This window comes from Salarias fasciatus, chromosome 6 (genome assembly GCF_902148845.1).
Source record: "Salarias fasciatus chromosome 6, fSalaFa1.1, whole genome shotgun sequence".
Lineage (NCBI taxonomy): Eukaryota > Metazoa > Chordata > Actinopteri > Blenniiformes > Blenniidae > Salarias > Salarias fasciatus.
This window is the reverse complement of record NC_043750.1, coordinates 3,340,792-3,367,124: the sequence shown is the minus strand read 5'-3', so window position 1 is coordinate 3,367,124 and position 26,333 is coordinate 3,340,792. Positions and strand designations below refer to the sequence as shown.

At 57.8% G+C, this 26,333-nt stretch overlaps 1 protein-coding gene across 1 annotated transcript in view; it reads left to right on the top strand.

The window, feature by feature from the left end:
• The window catches only part of LOC115391128 (glutamate receptor 2-like), a 29,358-nt gene extending 12,217 nt beyond the window's left edge, over positions 1–17,141 (top strand). Inside the window, exons 8-17 of the mRNA XM_030095237.1 lie at positions 1,168–1,272; positions 1,408–1,515; positions 2,660–2,723; positions 4,088–4,230; positions 4,468–4,683; positions 5,875–6,029; positions 6,425–6,623; positions 8,127–8,374; positions 14,852–14,966; positions 16,791–17,141. Of these exons, the coding sequence (XP_029951097.1) occupies positions 1,168–1,272; positions 1,408–1,515; positions 2,660–2,723; positions 4,088–4,230; positions 4,468–4,683; positions 5,875–6,029; positions 6,425–6,623; positions 8,127–8,374; positions 14,852–14,966; positions 16,791–17,141 (1,704 nt within the window). The remainder of the gene's footprint in view (positions 1–1,167; positions 1,273–1,407; positions 1,516–2,659; positions 2,724–4,087; positions 4,231–4,467; positions 4,684–5,874; positions 6,030–6,424; positions 6,624–8,126; positions 8,375–14,851; positions 14,967–16,790) is intronic.
• The last annotated feature ends 9,192 nt before the right edge of the window (positions 17,142–26,333 follow it).

The window sequence follows — 26,333 nt, the reverse complement described above, 5'->3', positions numbered from 1 at the left end:
ATCTGGTCCAGGTCCTGGTCCAGGTCCCGATCCTGGTCCTGGTCCTGGCCCTGGTCCTGGTCCTGGTCCTGCAGACTGGAACCGGATCCTCCACCCTGCCTGCTCCTTCAGTTGTCCCTCTGGGGGAAACAAAGAAAAGAGAATGGACATGTTGAAGGGGCTGATCCTGCTTCTTCAGCCCGCCCAAACCCCAGCACAGGAACACTTGATTTCTGGTGCTAAGGAAAAGTCATTTTGTGTGAAATAAAAGATTTTCTGGGGCTAATTCTGAAACCCGGAAGAGAAAACGCTCCGTTTCACTGAAAACCCCGCCTCTCCCCCTGTGGACTTTGACTGACAGCGAACTTCAACCAATCAGAGCTTCAAAACAAATACGCTGGCTAGCTTTAGCTCTTTAGCTCTAGCTTCTCCACACGCAAAGACACGCGAAAACGTCTTTTCCTGTTAGAAACTCACCAAGCGCAGACCCTCCAGACCCTCCAGACCCTTCAGACCCTCCAGACCCTCCAGACCCTCCAGACCCTCCAGACCCTTCAGACCCTTCAGACCCTCCAGACCCTCCAGACCCTTCAGACTCTTGCTCTTGCTTGATTGTTGCTTTCAGACGATGGTTAAAGTTTATCTCTGTAATCGGAGATACAAAAAGCGGCAAAGCTGATTGCCGAGGGCCTGCGGGGGAGGGGGGGGGGGGGGGGGGGGGGGGGGGGTCAGCAAGGCGGGGGGGGTGTCTCCTCAGTGGAAAATGTGAATCAGCTGCTGCTGGTCAGAGGAGAGTGGGGTGTTGTCTGCGGGGGTGGGGTGGGAGAAGAGTGGTGGGAGGAGTCCAACTTTTGTGACGTACTTAGGTTTGAAGAGTTTCAAACGAGCTGTTTTCTACCTGAAGGGAGGGGCTGCTGCAGAGAGCAGCAGGCTGAAGAGATCACTCAGACATGTGGATGAAGGCAAATAACTTTCTGGGGCGGTTTGAAAGGGAAACCAACTTTGTGTCATGCTGAAAACCGTAAAAAGTGGATTTTGCATGATATAGGTCCTTTAAGATTTGAAAAGCCGAGCACAGAAATGATTTAGATGTAACGATTATTACTCTCTGTGTGTGTCTGTGTGTGTGTGTGTGTGTGTGTGTGTGTGTGTGTGTGTGTGTGTGTGTGTGTGTGTGTGTGTGTGCAGGTGCGTGTGGACGGTCTAACGGGGAACATCCAGTTCGACCAGTACGGGAAGAGGATCAACTACTCCGTAACCGTCATGGAGCTGAAGAACAACGGGCCTGTGAAGGTCGGCGCCACCGCCGGGGGAGGGGGAGCCGGAGGGAGGCGGAGCTAACCTGTGTGTGTGTGTGTGTGTGTTTGTGTGTGTGTGTGTGTGTGTGTGTGTGTGTGTGTGTGTGTGTGGTGTGGTGTGTGCCTCCAGATCGGCTATTGGAACGAGGTGGATAAGATGGTGGTGACGAAGTCCGACCTCTACCCCAACGACAGCATGGCCATGGAGAACAAGACGGTCATCGTGACCACCATCCTGGTGAGACTGCCGCGGTCGCCGCGCTGTCTGGGTCACATGGGGAGGACGTCCTGCCTTAAGGGGCACGTCGGGCTTCTGTAGGCACTGTTCTGGCGCCCCAGGGGTTGATGGGAAATGTTTGTCGGAGTAGAGCGGTTCACTCGGTGAAGCTGTACGGCGGTCCGGATCGTTCTGGTGACGAGGGCGGAGCTTCCCCTGCAGCTCTCCCTCGGTTCCTGGCTCTGCCGGACGAGCCGCCGGTCCCCTGGGCCCGGCGGTACAAGTCCTCTCAGACTGCTACCAGGCTAGCCGATGCTAACGACGCGCGGCTACGGGCGCTGCGGATCCACGGCCCGGGAAGTGAGGGACGGAGTACCTTCTGAACCCTCGGACCGGCGAAGACGTTCCAGGACTGTGTGGCCTCACCGGCTGGACGCGTCAGGGTCCGGCAGACCGCCTTACGATGGCGCAGACAGAGACCGGGTGAGGCCGTCCACCAGCCGGTTTGGCTGGCCTCAGCAAATTCCTTCACCTGGAAGAAGAGTTGATTCGCGATCGCCCCCTTTCCTGTGGTTATGGCTCGAGAGTGTCCCAGCCTCTCGCTCCAGGTGTCCTGCCTCGGTGCCCCCCTCCTGGGGTTGGACCTCTTCTGCACCCTGAGATTCTCCATCACTCAGCCTCGCCGTCCTGACAGATGACACCGCGGCAGCAGCGTCAGCCGTCACTTTTTACCAGGCTCGACTGCCTCGCCGCCTTCAACCACCAGCCGCCCCCTCACCCGGCGGTGCGCCTCCTCACCGGCGGTGCGCCCCCTCACCCGGCGGTGCGCCCCCTCACCCGGCGGTGCGCCCCCTCACCTGGCAGTGCGTCCCCTCACCCGGCGGTGCAACCCCTCACCCGGCGGTGCGCCCCCTCACCCGGCGGTGCGCCCCCTCACCCGGCGGTGCGCCCCCTCATCCTAGCTATCGTCACTGTTATCGTTAATGAAGTAAATGAAGTAAAGGCTCAGCTCATTTCCTCTGGCTGGAGGGTGAACAGAAGAGTTGTCACATTAAAACATGAGTAAAGCAATGGCTGTGTGTGTGTGATGTGTGTGTGTGTGTGTGTGTGTGTGTGGTGTGTGTGTGTGTGTGGTGTGTGTGTGTGTGTGTGTGTGTGTGTGTAGGAAGCTCCTTATGTGATGCAGAAGAAGAATGCAGAGCAGTTTGTCGGGAACGATCGTTATGAAGGTACGTCCTGGTTTTTTTTTTTCTTTAATGCTGAAAACATCCGGACCTGAACTCTCCTCAGATTGGCTGAAAACACCCTGACCTGTAGTCTCCTCTGATTGGCTGAAAATAATGTTCTTTTTTTTTTTCTTTTTTTTTTTTTTTAAAGGAATACTCTGAAGATTTTGGACCCACACCCTATCCCGATCATTCACAGAGTGAGATAAGCTCATAAATACCTTTGTTGTGTCCGTTCGTCCAGCCGCAGGCTCCCAGCTGTTAGCATCGTAGTTAGCTTAGCTCAACTACCGCAGGTGAAGAGGAGACAGAGCCAGACTGAGAAAGTGGACAAAATCCTCCTTCCAGTGGTCCAGGGGACGGCGTGTTAGCACGTGAAGTAAATCCGAATGGTTATAAAGCATTTTAAAAGACGTGTTTTCTTTTCAATCCGTTAAAATAAGGTTTTGATCCACACAAACCTGCGCATGCGCAGCGCTCCGCGGAAGGATATACCGGAGCACAGCAGTAGAAGCACAGACTCAGCCGCTGGGCGCCGGTATATCCTTCCGCAGCGCACTATGCTTGTGCAGGTCTGTGTATCAAAACACTATTTTAACGGATTGAAAAGAAAACACGTCTTTTAGAAAGTTTTATAACCATTTGGATTTACTTCACGTGCTAACACGCCGTCCCCTGGACCACTGGAAGGAGGATTTTGTCCACTTTCTCAGTCTGGCTCTGTCTCCTCGTCAACTGCCGTAGTTGAGCTAAGCTAACTACGATGCTAACAGCTGGGAGCCAGGCACTGGACGAACAGACACAAAAAAGGTATTTATGAGCTTATCTCACTTTGTAAATGATCGGGATGGGGCGTGGGTCCAAAATCTTCGGAGTATTCCTTTAAATCTTAGAGTCTGTTGGTGTGTTTCCTGTTTTTGGGAGCTTCTTCACTCCGTCGGTCCAGAGTCACATTTTATTGAACAGTATCGGCTCTTTTCATTATTTTGTTCTTTTCTGACAAGACAAACATCAGCTGAACGTTGTCCCCTCCCCCGGTTGTTTCCTCCCCGGTTGTCCCTCCCCTGGTTGTCCCTCCCCTCTTGTTCCTCCCCCGGTTGTTTCCTTCCCGGTTGTTCTCCCTGGTGTTCCTCCCCCTGTTGTTTCCTCCCCGGTTGTTTCCTCCCCGGTGGTTCCTCCCCTGGTTGTCCTCCCCTGGTTGTTCCTCCCCCGGTTGTCCCTCCCCCGGTTGTCCCTCCCCCGGTTGTTTCTCCCCCGGTTGTTTCTCCCCCGGTTGTTCCTCCCCCGGTTGTTTCTCCCCCGGTTATTCCTCCCCCTGTTGTTTCCTCCCCCGGTTGTCCCTCCCCCGGTTGTGTCTGGGTTGCCAGGCTACTGCGTGGATCTGGCCGCCGAGATCGCGAAGCACTGCGGGATCCGCTACCAGCTGAAGATCGTGGGAGACGGGAAGTACGGAGCCCGAGACGCAGAAACCAAGATCTGGAACGGGATGGTGGGAGAGCTGGTGTACGGGGTGAGCACCGGGAGCCTGGGGGCGTGTGTGTGTGTGTGCGCGGCCCCGGTGGCTGCTGGGTATTGTCAGTGACGTACTGGTGGCCATTCTGCACGCCGACCAGCGGTTTCCTGATGGGTTCTGTGTGTTTCTGCGGGAGTCGGTGCCCTGCAGGGTTCGTGATTGGTCACGTGCTGCAGACTCCGCCCCTCTCATGGTGCGTCTGGTCACCATGGCCTCTGTGGTTGTCTCCTGCAGAAGGCGGACATCGCCGTGGCGCCGCTCACCATCACGCTGGTCCGGGAGGAAGTGATCGACTTCTCCAAGCCCTTCATGTCGCTGGGGATCTCCATCATGATCAAGAAGCCGCAGAAGTCCAAGCCGGGCGTCTTCTCCTTCCTGGACCCGCTGGCCTACGAGATCTGGATGTGCATCGTCTTCGCCTACATCGGCGTCAGCGTGGTTCTCTTCCTGGTGAGTCGGCCCGCCGTCCGAGCCGCACCGTTTTCAGGGTTTGGAGACGCTGGTGGGTTCCGGTCGTACCGCTGGTGGCCACCGGGTGGCGGGAGGGAGTCCCGTCAGGCTGCGGCTGCAGGGTCAGCTGGAAGCTGCTGCAGGGTTCCACGGTGGAAGTCCTCTTCAGTGCAGGGAAGGTTTCTGATTGGCTGCTGGACTCACGTTGTGCTGTCCGGTACTGATGCGGGAAGTTACCGTGTTCTTATTGTGTTCTTACCGTGTTCTTATCGTGTTCTTACCGTGTTCTTACCGTGTTCTTATTGTGTTCTTATCGTGTTCTTACCGTGTTCTTACCGTGTTCTTATCATGTTTTGAAGCAAACTGAACTCACTGCTCCACCCAGTGGTTCACAGTCGCATCATCAGAATCAACAGTAAACCCCACTGCTGCTCCAGCTGTGCTCAGCCTGCCAGGCCCCGCCCCCTCAGGGTCCTGCAGGGGGCAGCACTGTTCCCACCTACGTCCCCGCCCTCACCTCTGGACATGAGTCTGGGTCAGGACCGAAAGGACAAGATCCGGATACAAGCGGCTGAAATGAGCTTCCTCCGTAGGGGGGCTGGACTCCCTTAGAGACAGGGGGAGGAGCTATGTCACCAGGGGGAGGAGCTACATCACCAGGGGGAGGTGCTACGTCACCAGGGGGAGGAGCTGGGAGTAGAGCCGCTACTCCTCCACATCCAGAAGAGGCTCAGCATCTGTTTAGGATGGAGCCTCCTGGACACGTCCCTGGGGAGGAGTTCTGGCCATGTCCCACCTGGAGGAGGACCTGGGGAGACCAGGACACACTGGAAGTTTGGGGGCAGGAAGTCTGGGAACAGGAAGTCTGGGAACAGGAAGTCCGGGGACAGGAAGTCTGGGAGCAGGAAGTCTGGGGGCAGGAAGTCTGGGGACAGGAAGTCTGGGAACAGGAAGTCCGGGGACAGGAAGTCTGGGGACAGGAAGTCTGGGGACAGGAAGTCTGGGCATCTCTGCTTAGACTGCTGCCCCCTGTGACCTGGTCCGGATAAGCGGTGGAAGATGGGTGGGTGGGTGGATGGACACCTGTCTTTACCGTCCCCTCCGGTCCGCTTGACGTGGATCAGCCGTACTTTTATCTCGCGCCGGCGGTTTGTGACCGTGCTTCTGCTCTGCTGTGTTCGATTCCTGCAGGTGTCCAGATTCAGTCCCTACGAGTGGACTCTGGAGGAGCCGGAGGACGGAGCGTTGCCCCTGACGACAGAGTCCACCAACGAGTTCGGCATCTTTAACTCCCTGTGGTTCTCTCTGGGCGCCTTCATGCGGCAGGGCTGCGACATTTCGCCCAGGTCAGGAGCCACGTCTTCACTCCTCTAAGGGGTCAGAGGTCACGGTCCAGTCTGCTGCTGAGTGGACCACAAGAGTCCAAAAAGAACCACGGACAGCATCTCAGCCCCTTCCTTTGTGTGTGTGTGTGTGTGTGTGTGTGTGTGTGTGCGTGTGTCCGTGTGTGTGTGTGTGTGTGTGTGTGTGTGTGTGTGCGCGTCCGTGTGTGTGTATGTGTGTGTGTGTGTGTGTGTGTGTGTGTGTGTGTGTGTGTGTGTGTGTGTGTGCATGTACGTTTGTGTGCTTGTGTGTGTGTGTGTGTGTGTGTGTGTGTGTGTGTGTGTGTGTGTACGTGCGTGCGTGCGTGCATGTACGTGTGTGTGTGTGTGTGTGTGTGTGTGTGCGTGTGTGTGTGCAGGTCTCTCTCCGGGCGCATCGTGGGGGGTGTGTGGTGGTTCTTCACCCTCATCATCATCTCGTCCTACACCGCCAACCTGGCCGCCTTCCTGACCGTAGAGAGGATGGTGTCTCCCATCGAGAGCGCCGAGGACCTGGCCAAGCAGACGGAAATCGCCTACGGGACGCTGGACTCCGGGTCCACCAAGGAGTTCTTCCGGGTAGGGTTGTCCTCTGGGACTCACACTGTCTGGGTAGGATTGTCTTCTGGGACTCACGCTGTCTGGGTAGGGTTTTCCTCTGGGACTCATGCTGTCTGGGTAGGATTGTCCTCTGGGACTCACAATGTCTGGGTAGGATTTTCCTCTGGGACTCACAATATGTGGGTAGGGTTGTCCTCTGGGACTCACGCTGTCTGGGTAGGGTTGTCCTCTGGGACTCACGCTGTCCGGGTAGGGTTGTCCTCTGGGACTCATGCTGTCTGGGTAGGGTTGTCCTCTGGGACTCACAATGTGTGGGTAGGGTTGTCCTCTGGGACTCACAATGTGTGGGTAGGGTTGTCCTCTGGGACTCACGCTGTCCGGGTAGGGTTGTCCTCTGGGACTCACGCTGTCCGGGTAGGGTTGTCCTCTGGGACTCATGCTGTATGGGTAGGATTGTCCTCTGGGACTCACAATGTCTGGGTAGGATTTTCCTCTGAGACTCACAATATGTGGGTAGGGTTGTCCTCTGGGACTCACGCTGTCCAGGTAGGGTTGTCCTCTGGGACTCATGCTGTCCGGGTAGGGTTGTCCTCTGGGACTCACGCTGTCCGGGTAGGGTTGTCCTCTGGGACTCACAGTGTCCGGATAGGGTTGTCCTCTTGGACTCACGCTGTCCGGGTAGGGTTGTCCTCTGGGACTGGCACTGTGTGGATAGGGTTGTCCTCTGGGACTCACGGTGTCTGTGTAGGGTTGTCCTCTGGGACTCACGGTGTCTGGGTAGGATTGTCCTCTGGGACTCACAATGTCTGGGTAGGATTGTCCTCTGGGACTCACGCTGTCCAGGTAGGGTTGTCCTCTGGGACTCATGCTGTCCGGGTAGGGTTGTCCTCTGGGACTCACGGTGTCCAGGTAGGGTTGTCCTCTGGGACTCACAATGTCTGGGTAGGGTTGTCCTCTGGGACTCACGGTGTCCGGGTAGGGTTGTCCTCTGGGACTCACAATGTCTGGGTAGGATTGTCCTCTGGGACTCACGCTGTCCGGGTAGGGTTGTCCTCTGGGACTCACGCTGTCCGGGTAGGGTTGTCCTCTGGGACTCATGCTGTCCGGGTAGGGTTGTCCTCTGGGACTCACGGTGTCCAGGTAGGGTTGTCCTCTGGGACTCACGGTGTCCAGGTAGGGTTGTCCTCTGGGACTCACGGTGTCCAGGTAGGGTTGTCCTCTGGGACTCACGGTGTCTGTGTAGGGTTGTCCTCTGGGACTCACGGTGTCCAGGTAGGGTTGTCCTCTGGGACCAGACCACATCCTGCTTCTGTCACTTCTGGCATCTCTCTATTGTAAATTCAATGTGTGGTGGTCCACTGAGTCCACCGAGTCCACTGACTCCATCGAGTCGACCGAGTCCACTGAGTCCACTGAGTGACCCCCGCTGCACCGAGGACGCCCCGGGCTGCCGGCAGGTGGAAAGATGTTTGAATTCCTGAGGGAGACGTCCTTCCTGATGCGTGCCGGTCTCTCTTCCAGCGCTCTAAAATCGCCCTGTTCGACAAGATGTGGCAGTACATGAAGTCCGCCGAGCCGTCTGTCTTCGTCAAGAAGACGTCCGAGGGCGTCCTGCGCGTCAGGAAGTCCAAGGGAAAGTACGCCTACCTGCTGGAGTCCACCATGAACGAGTACATCGAGCAGAGGAAGCCCTGCGACACCATGAAAGTGGGCGGAAACCTGGACTCCAAAGGCTACGGCATCGCCACGCCCAAAGGATCCCCATTAAGGTGGGTGGATCAGTATAACAATGCCAGCCAGCCTGCCGGCCCTGAGCCATTCACACCACTAACTGCTGCCTAAAGACCGTCCCCGCCCCCGTCCCCGGCCCCCGTCCCTGGCCCCGCCCCCGTCCCCGGCCCCCGTCCCTGGCCCCCGGCCCCCGTCCCCCGTCCCCACCCATCGGCGCACGCCTCCACGTGCTGCCAGCTGCTCTGTGCTTCGGCCAGTGGATTCGGTCCTCCCCTCACTCGGCCGCCGGTCAGGATCCGCCGCCGCCGGCCGGCCGCCCCGGTGCAGCGCTGGCCGGCGGCGGCGGCGGGGGAAGCCCTCCGTGGGGAGCGTTAGCCCCGCCCCACGCCTCACTGCCAGTTGGGCGCTGCAGCATGCGAGTGTGATGAATGGCTCATGGCGGCTTCTCCGTTGTTATAATAATCCACCTACCCTGATGACGCCGTCTCCGTGGTTTGTATTGTCTCCATGGTAACCACCGCTGACCGTCGGCTAGTGGTGGTCACCGTGACAATTAGGGAGGTCTTGATTTGATTCCGGGTCTTAAAGAGGACTTGATATCGTCGGGGGGCGTGGCGTTGGTGGTGGCGTTGGTATCATGTGGTCTCTTCTGGTCTCAGAGGGATCACGATACGGCGGCGGCGGCCGGACGCCGTCTCCGCTCTAAACCGGCTCTGGTGGAGGCTGGAGGCTTCACCGCCAGGAGCCGCCTCTTTAAGACCTGGGTCAGCGGGACGCCCCTAATGCTGGGCTGTGTGTGTGTGTGTGTGTGTGTGTGTGTGTGTGTGTGTGTGTGTAAATATGCTCAAAGCTGTTTGTCACCAAGTCTGGATCTCATTTCAGCCTTTGCCCTGTTCTCTCTCTCTCTCTCTCTCTCTCTCTCTCTCTCTCTCTCTCTGTTCTCTCTGCCTCTCTCTGACTCTCTCTCTCTGTCTCTCTCTCTTTCTGTTCTCTCTCTGCCTCTCTCTCTCTCTTTCTGCTGTCTCTCTGTCTCTCTTTCTGTTCTCTCTCTGCATCTCTCTGTCTCTCTTTCTGTTCTCTCTCTCTCTCTCTCTCTCTCTCTCTCTCTCTCTCTCTCTCTCTCTCTCTCTCTCTCTCAGTTTAGTCCTGGGTCCGGGGTCTGACCGGGTCTAAAGCTGCATGAAGTCCTGCTGGACCAGGACTCTGCTCTGATTGGCTGATTGATCAGGAGTCCTGTATTCCAGCTGTGTTGTCCTGAAACCAGCTGATTCCAGTCTGTCTCAGCTCGTCCCCGTGGGTCCGTCTCACACCCCTCTACCCAGAAATCACATGGCTGGGTTAGCGGTTAGCGCTTAGCATTTCAGCGCTGAAGCTAGCTGTGCCGGACGAGACCTGAAACAAAACAAAGTCCGGAGCAGTTTATCCAGAAGACGCGTCTTCTGGACAGAAGACGCGTCTTCTGGACAGGACGCGGCTTCATGCAGCTCTCAGTCAGACCCTGGTTCTCGCTGTTGTGTCCGTCATGGCAGAACCAGAGACGTCTCAGTTTGTCCAACTCTCAGACCAAAAATCGGTCTCAATTCCAACCTCGGTCCAGTTTGAGGGACGAGCAACAGCCGTCCTCGTCCTGTCTCTGCTCCTAGCATGACGGCGCCGTCTGGTCCTGGTCCTGCTCATGTGGGTCAGCGGTGGGTTCGGTTCAGACCCGGACCGGAGAATCTGGGACGAAGGCTGAGAACCGAGTCCACGGCTGACCGGCTACATTTCCACATCCCATGATAGAGAGAACGTAGACCACGCCCCCTCCATCCGCCTTCACGCCCCGCTGCAGACTGACACAGAGAACCCAGAGAACAGAGAACCCCGAGAACCCAGAGAACCCGTCCCCCCGCGCCCCACTGCAGACTGACACAGAGAACCCAGAGAACCCAGAGAACCCGTCCCCCCACGCCCCGCTGCAGACTGACACAGAGAACAGAGAACCCAGAGAACCCGTCCCCCCACGCCCCGCTGCAGACTGACACAGAGAACCCAGAGAACAGAGAACCCTGAGAACCCAGAGAACCCGTCCCCCCACGCCCTGCTTCAGACTGACACAGAACCCCGAGAACCCAGAGAACCAGCCCCCACAGCGCCCCGCCTCCCGTCCTGGCGCCGCTCCATCGCCCTGCCGCTGGATTGTCTCTTTGTTGTCGAGTGAAACTTTGACGCGAGGACAGGGACAGAAGTCTGGTCCTCAGCAGAGCAGCTGGATCGGTTCCTTCAGCAGGTCTCCAGCAGGAGTCCAGACCCTGAGACCCTGAGACCCCGTTCCCGCTGCCGCTGGCGGGTCGACCCGTTTTCCACCCGCTAACAACCGGCCTCTAGGCTCCTCCCCCTCCACCTGCAGACCCGGGTCTGACCCCCTGCTGGCGAGCCGCGTCGCTGCGTCTTCCCGTGCTGACGGTGTCCCACGTTGATGACATCATCAGCGCGACGGAGCACAATGAAAGTAAACAATGCAGCCTCCTCTTCCTGGATCAGAGAAGCTCTCTGGTCTCCTGTCCTGCAGGTCATCCTGAAGGAAGTCTCACGCTGTGTCCAGAAACAACTAGCGCGCTAACGTAGCTGCGCTAACATAGCTGTGCTAACGTAGCCGCGCTAACATAGCCACGCTAACATAGCCGCGCTAACGCAGCCACGCTAACATAGCCTTGCTAACGTAGCCACAATAACGTAGCCGCACTAACATAGCCGCGCTAACGTAACTGCGCTAACTTAGCCACGCTAACGTAGCCACGCTAACGTAGCCGCACTAACGTAGCCGGGCTAACGTAGCCGGGCTAACGTAGCTGCGTGGACGTCATCACGTGAGTTCCCAGATGTCTCCTCCCGCTAAAGCCGGTAGCAGCGACCCGGTAAATCCCGGGGGACTGCAGGGTCGGACGACCCGGGTGGAAATGCCGATTAAACCCATTCAGTCTGCCAGGAGGAGCCGGGTATCAGCTGGTTTAAAACCGGTTTGTTGGCCGGTGGGAAAGGGGCTTGACAGTCCTCGGGTCCCTGTCTGCCCACTGAAACCAGAGGGGACAGGAACCAGGGAGGTCCAGGATCCTCTGTCCACCTCTTAGAACCGAGACGCTTTCATATTCGAGCTTCATGCTAAGAAGCTCTGACAAGTTGGGACAAGTGCAGGGAAACGGTTTTCCTGGAGAGCCCTGAAGAGTCCTGAAGAGCCCTGAAGAGCCCTGGAGAGCCCTGGAGAGTCCTGAAGAGCCATGAAGAGCCCTGAAGAGCCCTGGAGAGCCCTGGAGAGTCCTGAAAAGCCATGAAGAGCCCTGGAGAGTCCTGAAGAGTCCTGAAGAGCCCTGAAGAGCCCTGAAGAGTCGTGAAGAACCCTGAAGAGCCCTGGAGAGCCCTGGAGAGTCCTGAAGAGTCCTGAAGAGCCCTGGAGAGTCCTGAAGAGTCCTGAAGAGCCCCTGAAGAGCCCTGAAGAGTCGTGAAGAGCCCTGAAGAGCCCTGGAGAGCCCTGGAGAGTCCTGAAGAGTCCTGAAGAGCCCTGGAGAGTCCTGAAGAGTCCTGAAGAGCCCTGAAGAGCCCTGAAGAGTCGTGAAGAGCCCTGAAGAGCCCTGGAGAGTCCTGAAGAGTCCTGAACAGCCCTGAAGAGTTCTGCAGCCTTCAGTGGAGGAAAACCGTCCGATCCGGTCCGATCCGGTCCGGTCCGGTCCGGTCCGGTTCGGGTTCTTCTCCTGAGCAGCCTGATCTCTGACCGGCCTCAGGACTCAGGACTCCACATTCCAGATGTTTAGTGGACCCTGTCTGCTGTCTCAGCCTCTGTCTGTCCACTCGCTGTCCCTGCAGGACGCTTCACAACCCTTCACCAGAAATGAGCCGAAGCACAACCAGAGGCAGCCTGACTGTTTGAGACTCCACCCTCCTCCACCCTCCACCATCATGCTCCGCCTCCTCAGCGCCACCAGATGCAGACTCCGCCCCCTGCTGTCTCAGTGGACACTCCCACTCATCCTCCACCCAGTCATCCATCATCCCGACTGTTCCTCCACCCTGGAGGTCATAGACTCGCCTCCAGCCTGCAGGGGTGGGACTGGGCGGTCTTGGGCGGGGTTGGGCGGGGCCTGGCGGTCCTGGGCGGGGCTGGGCGGTCCTGGGCGGGGTTGGGCGGGGCCTGGCGGTCCTGGGCGGGGCTGGGCGGGGCTTGGCGGTCCTGGGCGGAGCTGGACCCGGTGGCAGAACCTTTTCAAATGTCTGGTCGAGTCTCTTTAGAGCTGAAGCCTGGAGACGGACAGAGACAGAGAGACAGCTGCAGGACGTCACCCAGCTGGAACCTGACTTCAGGCGGTGTTCACCGAAGACCTGGTGGTCCGGGGTGGTCCGGGGTGGTCCGGGGTGGTCTGGGGTGGTCCGGGGTGGTCCGGGACGTCCAGGGGACGGACGCAGTGGTTCCAGGACACATGTGGACCCAGCCGACCGTCCTATGAGACAGCTTGGATGAAGTGAACAGTGAGTCGGACCTTCTGAGTCGAGGAGAAACGCCAGTGGAGCAGCAGTTCCCAACAGGAGGTCCCGGACCCCTGTGGAGCCGCAGCGTGTGTGTGGGGCGGTCCTTAGAGATGGAAGGAGACGGAATCAAACTTCCAGAAGTGCTTCTGTTTTTTAAATGCCGTCGGACAGGAAGCCGCTGGTCTTTTACTCTGAAGGCTCCGTCCTGCTGAAGTGGGCGTGGCCTGCGGTAACGGAGACTGGAGGACAAAATCTGTCCTCCATGAGATCAAACTCGTCCTCACAGGACTTACTTATTTAGTTTTTTAGTTTTAGTTTTTTTTTTTCCTCTCACTATTTTAAAAAAGAAGTTGACAGACGGAGACGCTGACGTGTGTCCGTCTCCCGGACGCCAGCCGGTCCATCGGGTCCGTCCCTCCATGGCTCCAGTCTGTGGGACTAGAACCTGCAACCAGGTGGAGCAGGTGGAGGTCAGTCAGGCTTCAGACTCGGGTTTTTCCAGAAGTGACATTTGAGCCTGCTGTTCCACTGGGATCCAGCAGGTTCCACCGGGATCCACCGGGTTCTGCCCAGTTCCACCGGGATCCGCCGGGTTCCCCCCAGTTCTGCCGAGATCCACCGGGATCCACAAGGATCTGCCGGGTTCCACTGGGATCCACCAGGTTCCACCGGGATCCACCATGATCTGCCGGGATTTACTAGGTTCCACTGGGATCCGCTGGGTTCTGCCCAGTTCTTCCGGGATCCGCCCGGTTCCACCGGGATCCTCCGGGTCTACTGGGATCCACCGGGTTCCGCCCGGTTCCGCCCACCTGCCCTCACCGGCCAGTGTGTGTGGTGCAGACGGCGTGGGGGCGGGCCCGGACGCTGCCTGCACTGTGTTGATGTTGAGACTCACACCGGCTGGACGGCTGACTGTGACCTCTGTGACCTCTGACCTCTGTGACCTGCTAACAGCCACTGTTTCATGTAGAAACGCGGTGAACCTGGCGGTGTTAAAGTTGAACGAGCAGGGGCTGCTGGACAAACTGAAAAACAAGTGGTGGTATGACAAGGGAGAATGCGGCAGCGGAGGAGGGGAGAGCAAGGTTAATACACACACACACACACACACACACACACACACCGATGGTCTAACTGAACTGAAATGTGAAAAATGTCAAGAAGCAGCTCGGTTCCAACGCCGCATGTGAGCACAGAGGCAGCAGTCTGAGCGCTGACACCCCACACACACACACACACACACACACACACACACACACAACACACACACACACACACACACACACACACACGTACACACACACACACACACACACACTGATGGGGGGGTGGGGCACCGCTGTGAGCAGGTAGCGTTGGAACCTGCGCTGCTTCTTGGCCATGTGTTGCCCCCTGTTTGGGTGAGGTCAGGGTCAGGGCAGCTGTAGGGGTCAGGGCAGGGTCAGATCAGGGTCAGGTCAGGGTCAGGGTCAGGTCAGGGTCAGGGTCAGGTGACCTCACACCAGATGGCAGCAACAGAGCAGGAGAGCCGCCGATAAAGAGTTTGTCCAAACTGTTTATCAGCCGCTCTGGCCTGAAGGAGTCACTGGAGCGCCGCTCACGCTCTGCCAGGGGCCCAACCAGGGGCCCAACCAGGGGCCCAACCAGGGGCCAAACCCAGGGGCCAAACCCAGGGGTCAAACCCAGGGGCCAAACCCAGGGGCCAAACCCAGGGCCAAACCCAGGGGCCAAACCCAGGGGCCAAACCCAGGGGCCAAACCCAGGGCCAAACCCAGGGCCAAACCCAGGGGCCAAACCCAGGGGCCAAACCCAGGGGCCAAACCCAGGGGCCAAACCCAGGGGCCCCTCACATGGCAGCCCGGCCCCGCTGATCCGCAGCTCAGTCTCTTCACGACCCCGTCTCCAGTATCAAAGAGGTCCTTTTCTGGGCCCCTGGACCAGAGGGTGAGCCGCTGCCCATCAATAACATAAGATAACATGGTGACGATGTTATTTATGTTATTCCCATCAAGAGTGCCGGTTAACCTGGCCGTGCTGAAGCTCAATGAGCAAGGCACGCTAGACAAGATGAAAAACAAGTGGTGGTACGATAAAGGAGAGTGTGGCTTCAAGGACTCCGCCAGCAAGGTCAGTCCTGTCCCCGTCCCCGTCCCCGTCCCCCGAGCACTGTCTGTCCACCGTGTGGCGCTGCAGGGCCAGCTCCGTGCCCCTCCTGTCCTGGTCTGTCCCCTCCCGTCCTGGTCTGTCCCCTCCCGTCCCCTCCTGTCCCGCTCTGTCCCCTACCGTCCTGGTCTGTCCCCTCCCGTCCCCTCCTGTCCCGCTCTGTCCCCTACCGTCCTGGTCTGTCCCCTCCCGTCACCTCCCGTCCCGCTCTGTCCCCTCCCGTCCCCCTCCCGTCCCGCTCTGTCCCCTCCCGTCCCGGTCTGTCCCCTCCCGTCCCAGTCTGTCCCCTCCTGTCCTACTCTGTCCGCTCCCGTCCCCTCCCGTCCTGGTCTGTCCCCTCCCGTCCCGGTCTGTCCCCTCCCATCCTGGTCTGTCCCCTCCCATCCCCTCCCGTCCCGGTCTGTCCACCCTGTCTCCTCCTGTCCAGCTCTGTCCCCTCCCCCTCCTATCCTGTCCTATCCCTCTCCCATCCTGTCCCCGTCCTCGTTCCTGCCGGTCCCCCGTCCCGGTGGAAACACACCACAGGACCTCACTGCTGTTTTCTGACGCCGTCTCTTTCAGTACTGTCTGTCCATCTGTCTGTCTGTCTGTCCATCCGTCGGTCCGTCTGTCGGTCTGTCCGTCTTATCAAGTGAACTGAGACACTGAACCAGACACGAGTCCGTCCCCTCTGTCCTCTGGTCCCTGTGGACTTGTCTCAGTGAGAGACGCCCAGAAAAAGAAAACAAAGGAAATTTCTCCTTCAAAGTTTCAACGTAGAAACGACCGCGAAACCGTGAAGATCCCAGGAGTCCCGTGAGTCCACAGACCGGACCGCATCCTGAGCCACCCCGAATGAAGACCGGACCGCATCCTGAGCCACCCCGAATTAAGACCGGACCGCATCCTGAGCCACCCCGAATGAAGACCGGACCGCCTCCTGAGCCACCCCGAATGAAGACCGGACCGCCTCCTGAGCCACCCCGAATGAAGACCGGACCGCCTCCTGAGCCACCCCGAATGAAGACCGGACCGCCTCCTGAGCCACCCCCAATGAAGACCGGACCGCCTCCTTAGCCACCCCAATGAGACCGGACGCCTCCTGAGCACCCCGAATGAAGACCGGACCGCATCCTGAGCCACCCCGAATGAAGACCGGACCGCATCCTGAGCCACCCCGAATGAAGACCGGACCGCATCCTGAGCCACCCCGAATGAAGACCGGACCGCCTCCTGAGCCACCCCGAACGAAGACCGGGACCGCCTCCTGAGCCACCCCGATTGAAGACCGTACCGCATCCTGAGCCACCCCGAATGAAGACCGGACCGCCTCCTGAGCCACCCGGAACAGAGACAGGACCACACCCCAAAGTCACCTGAACAAAGGCCGGACCACTCCCGAATCCATCCTGAACGAAGGCCAGACCACATCCTGAATGAAGACTGGACCGCCTCCTGAGCCACCCTGAACAAAGACCTGAAGTCACCCTGAACAAAGACTGGACCACACCCTGAGCCAGGGTCTCAGCTCAAGACCCCCAGAACCAGAAGAGCTGGGGGTTCCAGGAGCCACAGACATCCAGACTTGTTTACCTCGATGCTTCTTCTGGACCAGGATCAGTGGGTGGAGCTTCGTGCCCCGGGGGGCCTGAGGGACCGGGGGAGGGGCACCCAGTGTCTTGGCCTTCCATGAGTCAGTCCAGCATTGGGTACTGCTCCAGTCGTGTACTGCAGTCCACCACCGCGGCCGTCCTCCCACTTCAGACCCACACTCAGACCCGACTCAGACCCACCTCGGCCCCACCTCAGACCCACCTCGGCCCCACCTCAGACCCACCTCGGCCCCACCTCGGCCCAACCTCGGCCCCACCTCAGACCCACCTCGGCCCCACCTCAGACCCACCTCAGGCCCACTTCAGGCCCACCTTGGCCCACCTCAGACCCACCAAAGGCCCACCTTGGGCCCAACCTCAGGCCCACCTCGGCCCCACTCAGACCCACCTCAGACCACCTCAGGCCCACTTCAGGCCCACCTTGGCCCACCTCAGACCCACCAAAGGCCCACCTTGGGCCCACCTCAGGCCCACCTCGGCCCCGGCGCTGTCAGAGGTTTCAGGGCACAGACCCGGCAATCAAGTCGGCGATGTCCATTGTGGATAAAGATTAGTGGACTGATCCTTGTTGGAGCTTCCCAGGCAGACTTCCGAGTGGTCCGAGGCCCTCAGGAACCGCCCGCCCCGGTCTGGCCGAGTATTGTTTCCGTCTTCCAAAACTAAGAGACGGGATGCTGGGTGGAGTCCGTCCTGCAGGACAGCGCCGCCGCCTCGGTACGGTGTCCACCGCCCGCCTGACGGACGCTGGAGACACGGAGCAGTGAGGACCGGCTGCGCACAAGCCCAGCGCGTCTGGTCCACCCAGTCCACTTTGGGCGAGGCAGATCATTAGGGGACTATGACTGGGACTCCACCTCGTCCTCATGGACGGCCCTGGTAGCCCCAGGACACCGAGTCTCCTCCACCCCCGTTAACCCGCTCAGGAGCCCGCTGGGAACCAGCAGAGCGCCGCTCGCACCTAAAACCATCACCGAGACCGAGGAAGCGGTCCGGTGGTCTCGTTGGACGGACGAGGCCGAACCTTGAAGCAAGTCCACTTGGAGACGGCTTCGCAGAACCGACTTGATCCACACAGCCCTCCAATCGTTGAGGGGTAACAGTCAGGTTTGGTGTTCCGCTGTGTTCCGCTGTGTTCCGCTGTGTTCTATGTTCCGCTGTGTTCCGCTGTGCAGACTGGTTTATTTGAGCTGTTTTCAGGAGGGATGAGAACCAGCCCCGGTTCCGGTACTCACACACACACCTGGTTCTGGTTCTTCACCACATTCTCCTGCCTTCGGGGAACTCGTGCATCCTGACATTTTCATGTTCAGCGCAGCAGAACCGAGATTCTTCAGCCTCAGAATCAGAATCAGCCATGGAACCCTGCAGGGAACCCGACAGAACATTCTAGACAGAGTTCAGAGCAGACGAGCGTTTAGAAGACAGAACAGACGTAAGCTGGCCAGCGGGAGGAAACATCCATGACTGTGTGTGTGTGTGTGTGTGTGTGTGTGTTGTGGTAGAAGACCAGCGCTCTGTCTCTCAGTAAGTACAGGTCTTCTACATCCTGGTTGTAGGTCTGGTCTGGCCATGAGGTGGCCCTGGTGGAGTTCTGCTACAAGAGCCGCGCCGAGGCCAAGAAGATGAAGGTAGGCTGTGTGTGTGTGTGTGTGTGTGTGTTGTGTGTGTGTGTGTGTGTGTGTGTGTGTGTGTGTGTGTGTGTGTGAGTTCTCCGTGGAGAGCAGAGCGCTCTGTGGAGCTCGGACCGGTGGTCTCGGATCCTGTTCATGGATTCAGTGACATTTCGCCCAGTTTTACGGCGTCCAGCAGATTTTATACGACTGATTCTAACCAGACCCTGGACCCGGTCCAGACGGCCCGCTATGGCAGCCAAGCGAGAGCACAGCAGACTCCACCCATTTCACCAGGTCCAGTGGAGTCACTGGAGGAAATGGGTGTAGTCTGATGTGCTCCTGTTTCGGACCAGGTCCAGGAGCCCAGCTCTAATGAAGCAGATCATGATCTCCAACAACACCCGATTGTTGAAATTCCATTCTGTTGGCCCCGCCCTGCCCCGCCCTGCCCTCAGGACAGCGGCCCGCCCCACCCTGCCCCGCCCTGCCCCGCCCTGCCCTCAGGACACGCCCCCCCTGGCCCCGCCCTGCCCCCCTCAGCAGGGCAGCTGGCCCTGCCCCACCCTGCCCCCGCCCTGCCCTCAGGACAGCGGCCCCTCCTTCGTCTGGATCGACTGAAGTACTGATTTCTCATTGATTGGTGCCTCAGCTGGAAGCTTCTGTGTTCAAACTGACCTTTCACAACTTATCTGGCCTTTCTGTCAGATTCCAGATGTGCCTTCGCTGATCATTTCGGTCCAGATGTTAGATTGACACTTGGTGGATGTTGTCATTGGAATGTGTCCGGGTCTGGCTGTCATCTGACACCGTTTGGCTGCTCTGCTCTCTCTACTCTGCTCTCTGTGCTCTTTCTCTCTGCTATGGTCTCTCTACTATGCTCTCTCTGCTCTCTCTCTCTCTGCTCTCGCTGTTCGCTGTTGGGTTTGTTCACACTTGCAGGTGAGCTTCGATCAACGCCGCTGCCAGAGTCCTCAAAATTACATTCTAAATCAGGACAGTGCTGAGAGAAAATGAGAGAGAGAACAGCTGAGGAGAGCAGCTGAGAGAGAATAGCTGAAAGAGAAAAGCTGAGAGAGAACAGCTGAGAGAGAAAGGCTGAGGAAAGAACAGATGGAGAGCAGCTGACAGAATAGCTGAAAGAGAGCAGCTGAAAGAGAACAGCTGAGAGCAACAGCTGACTGAGCCACAGCTGAGGAGAGCAGGAGAGACAGCTGAGGAGACAGCTGAGGAGAGCAGCTGAGAGAACGCTGAGAGAGAGCAGCTGAGAGAACAGCTGGAGAGCAGCTGTGAGAGAACAGCTGAGGAAACGCTGAGAGAGAAAGCTGAGGAGAACAGCTGAGAAGCAGCTGTGAGAGAACACTGAAACGCAACAGCTGATGAGAGCACTGAGAGAGAACAGCTGAGGAGAGCAGCTGTGAGAGAACAGCTGAGGAGAGCAGCTGTGAGAGAACACTTGAGAGCAGCTGAAAAAGCTGATAGAGAACAGCTGAGGAGAGCAACTGAGACAGCTGAGGAGAGCAGCTGAGAGAACAGCTGAGAGAACAGCTGAGAGAACAGCTGAGAGAACAGCTGAGAGAGCAGCTGAGAGAACAGCTGAGAGAACAGCTGAGAGAACAGCTGAGAGAACAGCTGAGAGAACAGCTGAGAGAACAGCTGAGAGAACAGCTGAGAGAACAGCTGAGAGAACAGCTGAGAGAACAGCTGAGAGAACAGCTGAGAGAACAGCTGAGAGAGAACAGCTGGAGAGCAGCTGTGAGAGAACAGCTGAGGAGAGCAGCTGTGAGAGAACACTTGAGCAGCTGAGAAGAACAGCTGAGGAGAACAGCTGATAGAGAACAGCTGAGGAGAGCAACTGAGAACAGCTGAGGAGCAGCTGAGAGAACCTGAAAGAGAACAGCTGAGAGAGAACAGCTGAAAGAGAATAGCTGAAAGAGAACAGCTGAGGAGGACAGCCAAAGAGAACAGCTCAGGAGCACTGACAGAATAGCTGAAAGAACAGCTGAGAGACAACAGCTGACTGAGAACAGCTGAGGAGAGCAGTTGAGAGAGAACAGCTGAGGAGAGCAGCTGAGAGAGAACAGCTGAGGAGAACAGCTGAGAGAGAGCAGCTGATCAGAGCAGCTGATAGAGAACAGCTGAGAGAGAGCAGCTGAGAGAAGCAGCTGAGGAGAACAGCTGAGAGAGCAGCTGAGAGAGAACAGCTGAGAGAGAGCAGCTGAGGAGCAGCTGTGAGAGAACAGCTGAGGAGAGCAGCTGAGAGAGAAAAGCTGAGGAGAACTGAGAGAGCAGCTGAGAGAGAAAAGCTTAGAAGAACAGCTGAGAGAGCAGCTGTGAGAACAGCTGAGAGACAGCTGTGAGAGAACACTTGAGAGCTGAGAAGACAGCTGAGAGAACAACTGATAGAGAACAGCTCAGGAGAGCAACTGAGAACAGCTGAGGAGCAGCTGAGAGAACAGCTGAAAGAGAACAGCTGAGAGAGAACAGCTGAAAGAGAACAGCTGAAAGAGAATAGCTGAGGAGCAGCTGAGAGAGCAGCTGAGGAGAACAGCTGAGAGAACACTTAAGAGAGCAGCTGAGAGAGAACAGCTTAGAGAGAGCAGCTCTGAGAACCTGATAGAGCGCACTGAGGAGTACAGCTGAGGAGAACAGCTTAGAGAGAGCAGCTGAGAGAGAACAGCTTAGAGAGAGCAGCTGAGGAGAACAGCTGAGAGTGCAGCTGAGGAGTACAGCTGAGAGAACAGCTGAAAGACAACAGCTGAGGAGAGCAGCTGATGGAGAACAGCTGAGGAGCACTGAGGAGAGCAGCTGAGGAAGCAGCTGTGAGAGAGCAGCTGAGGAAACAGCTGATAGAGAACAGCTGAGGAGAGCAGCTGAAGAGAAGCATTGCTCAAACATCGTCCAGTGGAAGAAAGAACTTTCTGGGTTCTGCAGTCCTTAGGAAGACACTCCAAGTGACAGGTCAAAGGTCCCTTTGGGCCATCAGAAACAAAGGCGAGCAGAGTCCAGAGGTCACTCAGAGGTCAGACGTGCGTGCTGTGTGGCCCAGAGGTCAGAGGTCAGAGGACTGAGCTGAAGGACAGGTGGAGTCCAGACCAGATCCTCCTGTGACCCAGATTCCAGATTCAACTCAGCTTTATTTAAAAGCTCCAGGTACGAATCACTGATGACGGAGTTGAACTTCCTGCTTTTAAATTTATACCTGAAAATCCCTCAAGTGTGAACACCACCTCAACACCTGTACACCACCTGAACACCACCTCAGCACCTGTACACCACCCGAACACCACCTCAACACCTGTACACCACCCGAACACCACCTCAACAACCACCTCAACACACCTCACCCACCTGCCATGAAGCGCCTGCTGTCTGTTACTCCAACAGTGTTCCAGGCACGAGCCCCCCCCCCCCGTGCTCTCTGGGTCTGGACCCTGCTGGACCCTGCTTGGTTCTGCTGGGCCCTGCTGCTCCCTGCTGGGCCCTCCTGGGTCCTGCTGGACCCTGCTGGACCCTGCTGGGCCCCGCTGGACCCTGCTGGGCCCTGCTGGACCCTCCTGGTCCTGCTGGACCCTGCTGGACCCTGCTTGGTTCTGCTGGGCCCTGCTGCTCCCTGCTGGACCCCGCTGGACCCTGCTGGGCCCCGCTGGGCCCTGCTGGGCCCTGCTGGACCCTGCTGGACCCTGCTGCACCCTGCAGAGTAACCCTGACTGTGTTTCTGTTGTCAAGGCGGCGGCCACCACCGTGTCGTCACCGCAGCACACAGGAAACTACCACACACTCTGTCTTCTCCTCACCACGCCCCCTTCGCCCTGCTGTCGCCCGGCCGCCAGCCCGGCTTCGCCACCTACAAAGAGGGCTACAACGTTTACGGCGTTGAGAGCGTCAAGATCTAAGACGGGTAGGAGCGATGATTGACGCTACAGCCGTCCTCACCTCGCGGTCATACGGCTGGACGCTGCATTCACGCCGGCCGGATCGGTCCCACGATGCACTGCTGCAATGCCTCACCCTGCGGGCCGTCAGGCACGTGCACACCCACATGCACGGCAAATGCTAACTAGCGTTAGAGCTAACTCCCGTGGCTCGACCTGCTGAACTCCTCTGAGCTCCTCTGGACCCGCTGCCCCGGGTGTTCAACCCGTGGCTCTGGGGCCACGTGTGGCTCTTCAGGCCCTCTGCAGCGGCTCCGTGAAGCCTTCAGCACGTGAAACAGGAATAAACATTTAACTTATTTTTGAATTGTTATATGATTTGTCAAAGGGATTCAGGAAGGTTCCAGTAAAACTGGCAAAAACAGCAAAAACCACAAGAAAAAATGACAGAACAGCTTCAAAAACCTGAAATGTCTCCAATGTCTGACATAAGAAAATGAAATGTGGCAGAAAAAAGCAGAGAAAGCTGTTTAAAAAAGGCAAAATGACTCAAATATCAAAGCTGTCAACAGAAAAGCTTGAGAAGAACAAAACAGTTAAACCAGGAAGAAGAACCGGCTCAGAGTGACGAAAGCTTCTGATCTGATCTGGATTAAACTTCCTGAATCCGTCAGAAGACCCGGTTTGGTTTCTGGCTGAAGCTTCCTGACCTCACTTTAAAGCTTCAGCAGACAGACAGTCCTGAAATGGTTCTTCTGGTCCTGGAGTTTGCAGAACTCGGTCCAGATGAACTTTATCCTCATTGAAAGGACAGAAACTCCTAGCAGAGCCGCCGCGACGGCGGCGAGGAAACAGCGCCGGCGTGAATCCAGCAGACCAGCAGCCCGTATGACTGACTCTCCCTCCACCCTCCATCCTCCTCTCCTCCTCCACCCCCCTCCATCCTCCTCTCCTCCTCCACCCTCCATCCTCTCCCCCTCCTCACTCATCCTCTCCTCCTCCTCCACTCTATCCCTCCTCCTCCTCCATCCATCCTCCTCTCCTCCTCCACCCTCCATCCTCCTCTTCTCCTCCACTCCATCCTCCTCTCCTCCACCCTCCATCCTCCTCTCCTCCTCCACCCTCCATCCTCTCCTCCTCCACCCCCTCCTCTCCCCCTCCTCCACTCCATCCTCCTCCTCCCCTCCTCCTCCACCCTCCATCCTCTCCCCCTCCTCCATCCATCCTCTCCTCCTCTCCTCCACCCTCCATCCTCCTCCTCCTCCACCCTCCACCTCCTCCTCTCCTCCACCTCCATCCTCCTCTCCTCCACCACTCCATCCTCCTCCACCCCTCCTCCTCCTCTCCTTCTCCACCCTCCATCTCCTCTCCTCCTCCTCTCCTCCATCCTCTTCTCCTCCTCCATCCCTTCTCCTCTCTCCTCCACCCTCCATCCTCCTCCTCCTCCACCCTCCATCCTCTCCCCTCATTCCACTCCATCCTCCCTCCTCCTCCACTCCATCCTCCTCTCCTCCACCCTCCATCCCTCCTCCCCTCCACCCTCCATCCTCCCCCCTCCTCCACCTCCATCCTCTCCCCCCCTCCTCTCCTCCACCCCCATTCTCCTCTTCTCCTCCACCCTCCATCCCCTCTCCTCCTCCACCACTCCATCCTCTCTCCTCCTCCACCACTCCATCCTCCTCTCCTCCTCCACCCTCCGTCCTCTTGGTTCTCCTCTTCCTCCTGCTCCGCTCCTCCTGTTCAGCCAATCATCCTCTTTGATTCAGCGGCTCATCTCATTGGCCGGTCCTCTCTCATGTCCGGAAGGTTCAGCCCAGTGGCCTTCCTGGGAGACTGGGCCGGGACTTTGAAACCAGCACTGCAGGACATCCTGCAGGAGACCAGACCGACTGCAGCTTTACTCTGAAGGTCCAGACGGACGTGAACATCAGCCAGCTGGAGGAAGATGCTCTAAAATGGTTTTCTGTCTGTTCTGGAAATACAGGCCTGGACGTGGTCCAGGTTCTAGAGATAGTGGAGGGACGTGGTCCAGGTTCTAGAGACAGTGGAGGGACGTGGTCCAGGTTCTAGAGATAGTGGAGGCGTGGTCCAGGTTATACAGACAGTGAGGGACGTGGTCCAGGTTATACAGACAGTGGAGGGACGTGGTCCAGGTTCCAGGTCGGTGCAGGGATGTGGTCCAGGTTCCAGAGTATTTCATGGAGACGACTCTCTGTTGTCCTGCAGTCCGTTCTGATCTGTTCACAGCAGTGGGCGGTTTGATCTCATGAAGACGGTCTTCCATTGTTCCTACATGGACAGACTGAGGGTTTGGACTGGCTCGGGATGTGGTCTTGCTTTGGACTCACAGTCCAGGTCTCTTTAGAACCTGTTTTTACCACCAGACTCGAACCTTCTGCTGAGTGACGGATTCTTTCGCTGCGAATCTGATCTGGATCCGACAAGCACCCAGTTTAAATCTTTTAGTCCCGATATGAGGTGCAACACCGGAGAGGTGGAATTTAGAGACGGTCTTTCATAAAACCGAAGCTGTGGGAAAAGAACAGCAGCAGAAGACCTCGGGAGAAAACCTAAGAAGACGTGCTGGGGTCTCCCCCCTCCAGCGGGTGTCTCTTCTGTCCTCTGCTAGTCTGAGGACATCCAGGTGGTGGCTGGCCAATCAGAGCGATCGAAGGCGGCTGACTCCAGGTCGGAGGGGTCGGAGCCTCCAGCCTTGAGGTCACGCTTGCAGAAGTCCTTGACCCTGAGAGCTGGACATCCCTTTGACCTGTCTCCAGCAGCCAGCTCCCCGGACAGTCAGTCTTTGGGGACTCGCCCGTCGTCCATTCTGGTGGCGTGATCAAGCTGTGGCGAGTGTCTCAGGGTCAGGACAGCAAACATTCTGGACACATCTGCTCTTGCAGGACGTCCTTTTTGGAGACGCAGTCCTGTTAAGTGATGTCCAGTAGTCTGCGAAGGCAGTGCTGGTGGACAGCAGGACTTTACAGTCCATGCTTCACTGCCGTATAGGACACTGCTCAGGACCAGGCCTGGAGACTGTCCTGGTGTTGGTGGTCTTCATGGAGCTGTCCCAGACCCGCTTCACCAGGCGGCCGTCCCTGTCCATGCCTCGTCCATACGGGCGGTCAGTTCGGCATCTAGGGAGACGTTGCTGGAGACGACCGACCCGAGGGAGGGGACCCTGTCCACCTCCTGGAGGTCTGGACACCGATGTTTGCTGGGAGCTCTGCTGACGTCCTGGACCAGGACCTCATCAGACCAGACCCAGACCGGCACCAGACATTGGAGCGCTTCCTCAGTGTGGCCAACAAGAACAGCATGGTCCTCAGAGACCAGCTCCCTGAGGGGGGCGCTCTCACCTGGTCTGGGCTCTGAGGAGTCGGGTTACAGAGGACTCTGTCGGTCCTGGTCTGGAGGAAGACGCCGTCCTCAGAGCCCTGAAGGCGGAGCAGGAGCACGGAGACAGGACCCCACCCTGCTCCACAAAAGGGTCTGAGGATGATCCTGGACCTGGACCAGGGTTCATGTCCCGGTGGAGCCATCTGATCCTGCTCAGGAGCCTGGGGGGGATCCGGTTCGCTGGAGGACAAACAGTCTGTCCCTCCTGACCGAGTCCAAAGCCGTGGTCAGGTGGACGAAGGCCAGATAGAGGGGTAGTCTCTGCTGCAGCCTCACAGAGAGAACAGGTCTATGGTGGACCTGTCTGCTGCGCCTCTGGACCCCCATTCGGCCCGGACTTGTAGTCTGTTGAGGACGACACAGCAAAGGCTTTGCCAGCGGTGCTGAGGAGTGAGACGCCACACCAGTTCTTACAATCACTCCGTTTTTATCGAGGGATAATTTTGGCGTCGCGCTGTCTCAGGGTAAAACCCCCTCCTCCCGGTGCTGCAGCAGCAGCTCCTGAAGGGGGTTCCAGAGCAAGCTCTCCTTTGTGGTTTTGAGGGTTTCAGGGGGATGTGGTCCCTGCCACGAGCCTTGCTGAGCTCCTCGGTGGTGGGCGGAGCTTCATGCTCATCCATGACGGACAGTGACGGGGTGTTCTCAAGGGTTGTGTTCATGACAGTGGTTCATGTGGAATAGAGTCTTGGTAGTGCTCAGCCCGGCTCTCCATTTGTTCACCGCGATCCTTGATGACATTGCCAGCAGCTGATCTGAGGGGGGGGTTCCTGATGGTTCTGGGACCGAAAGCCTTCTCATGCCTTCGTACATTTTGCGCACATTTCTGAGATCTGTAGAGAGCTGCATGTCCCGGCC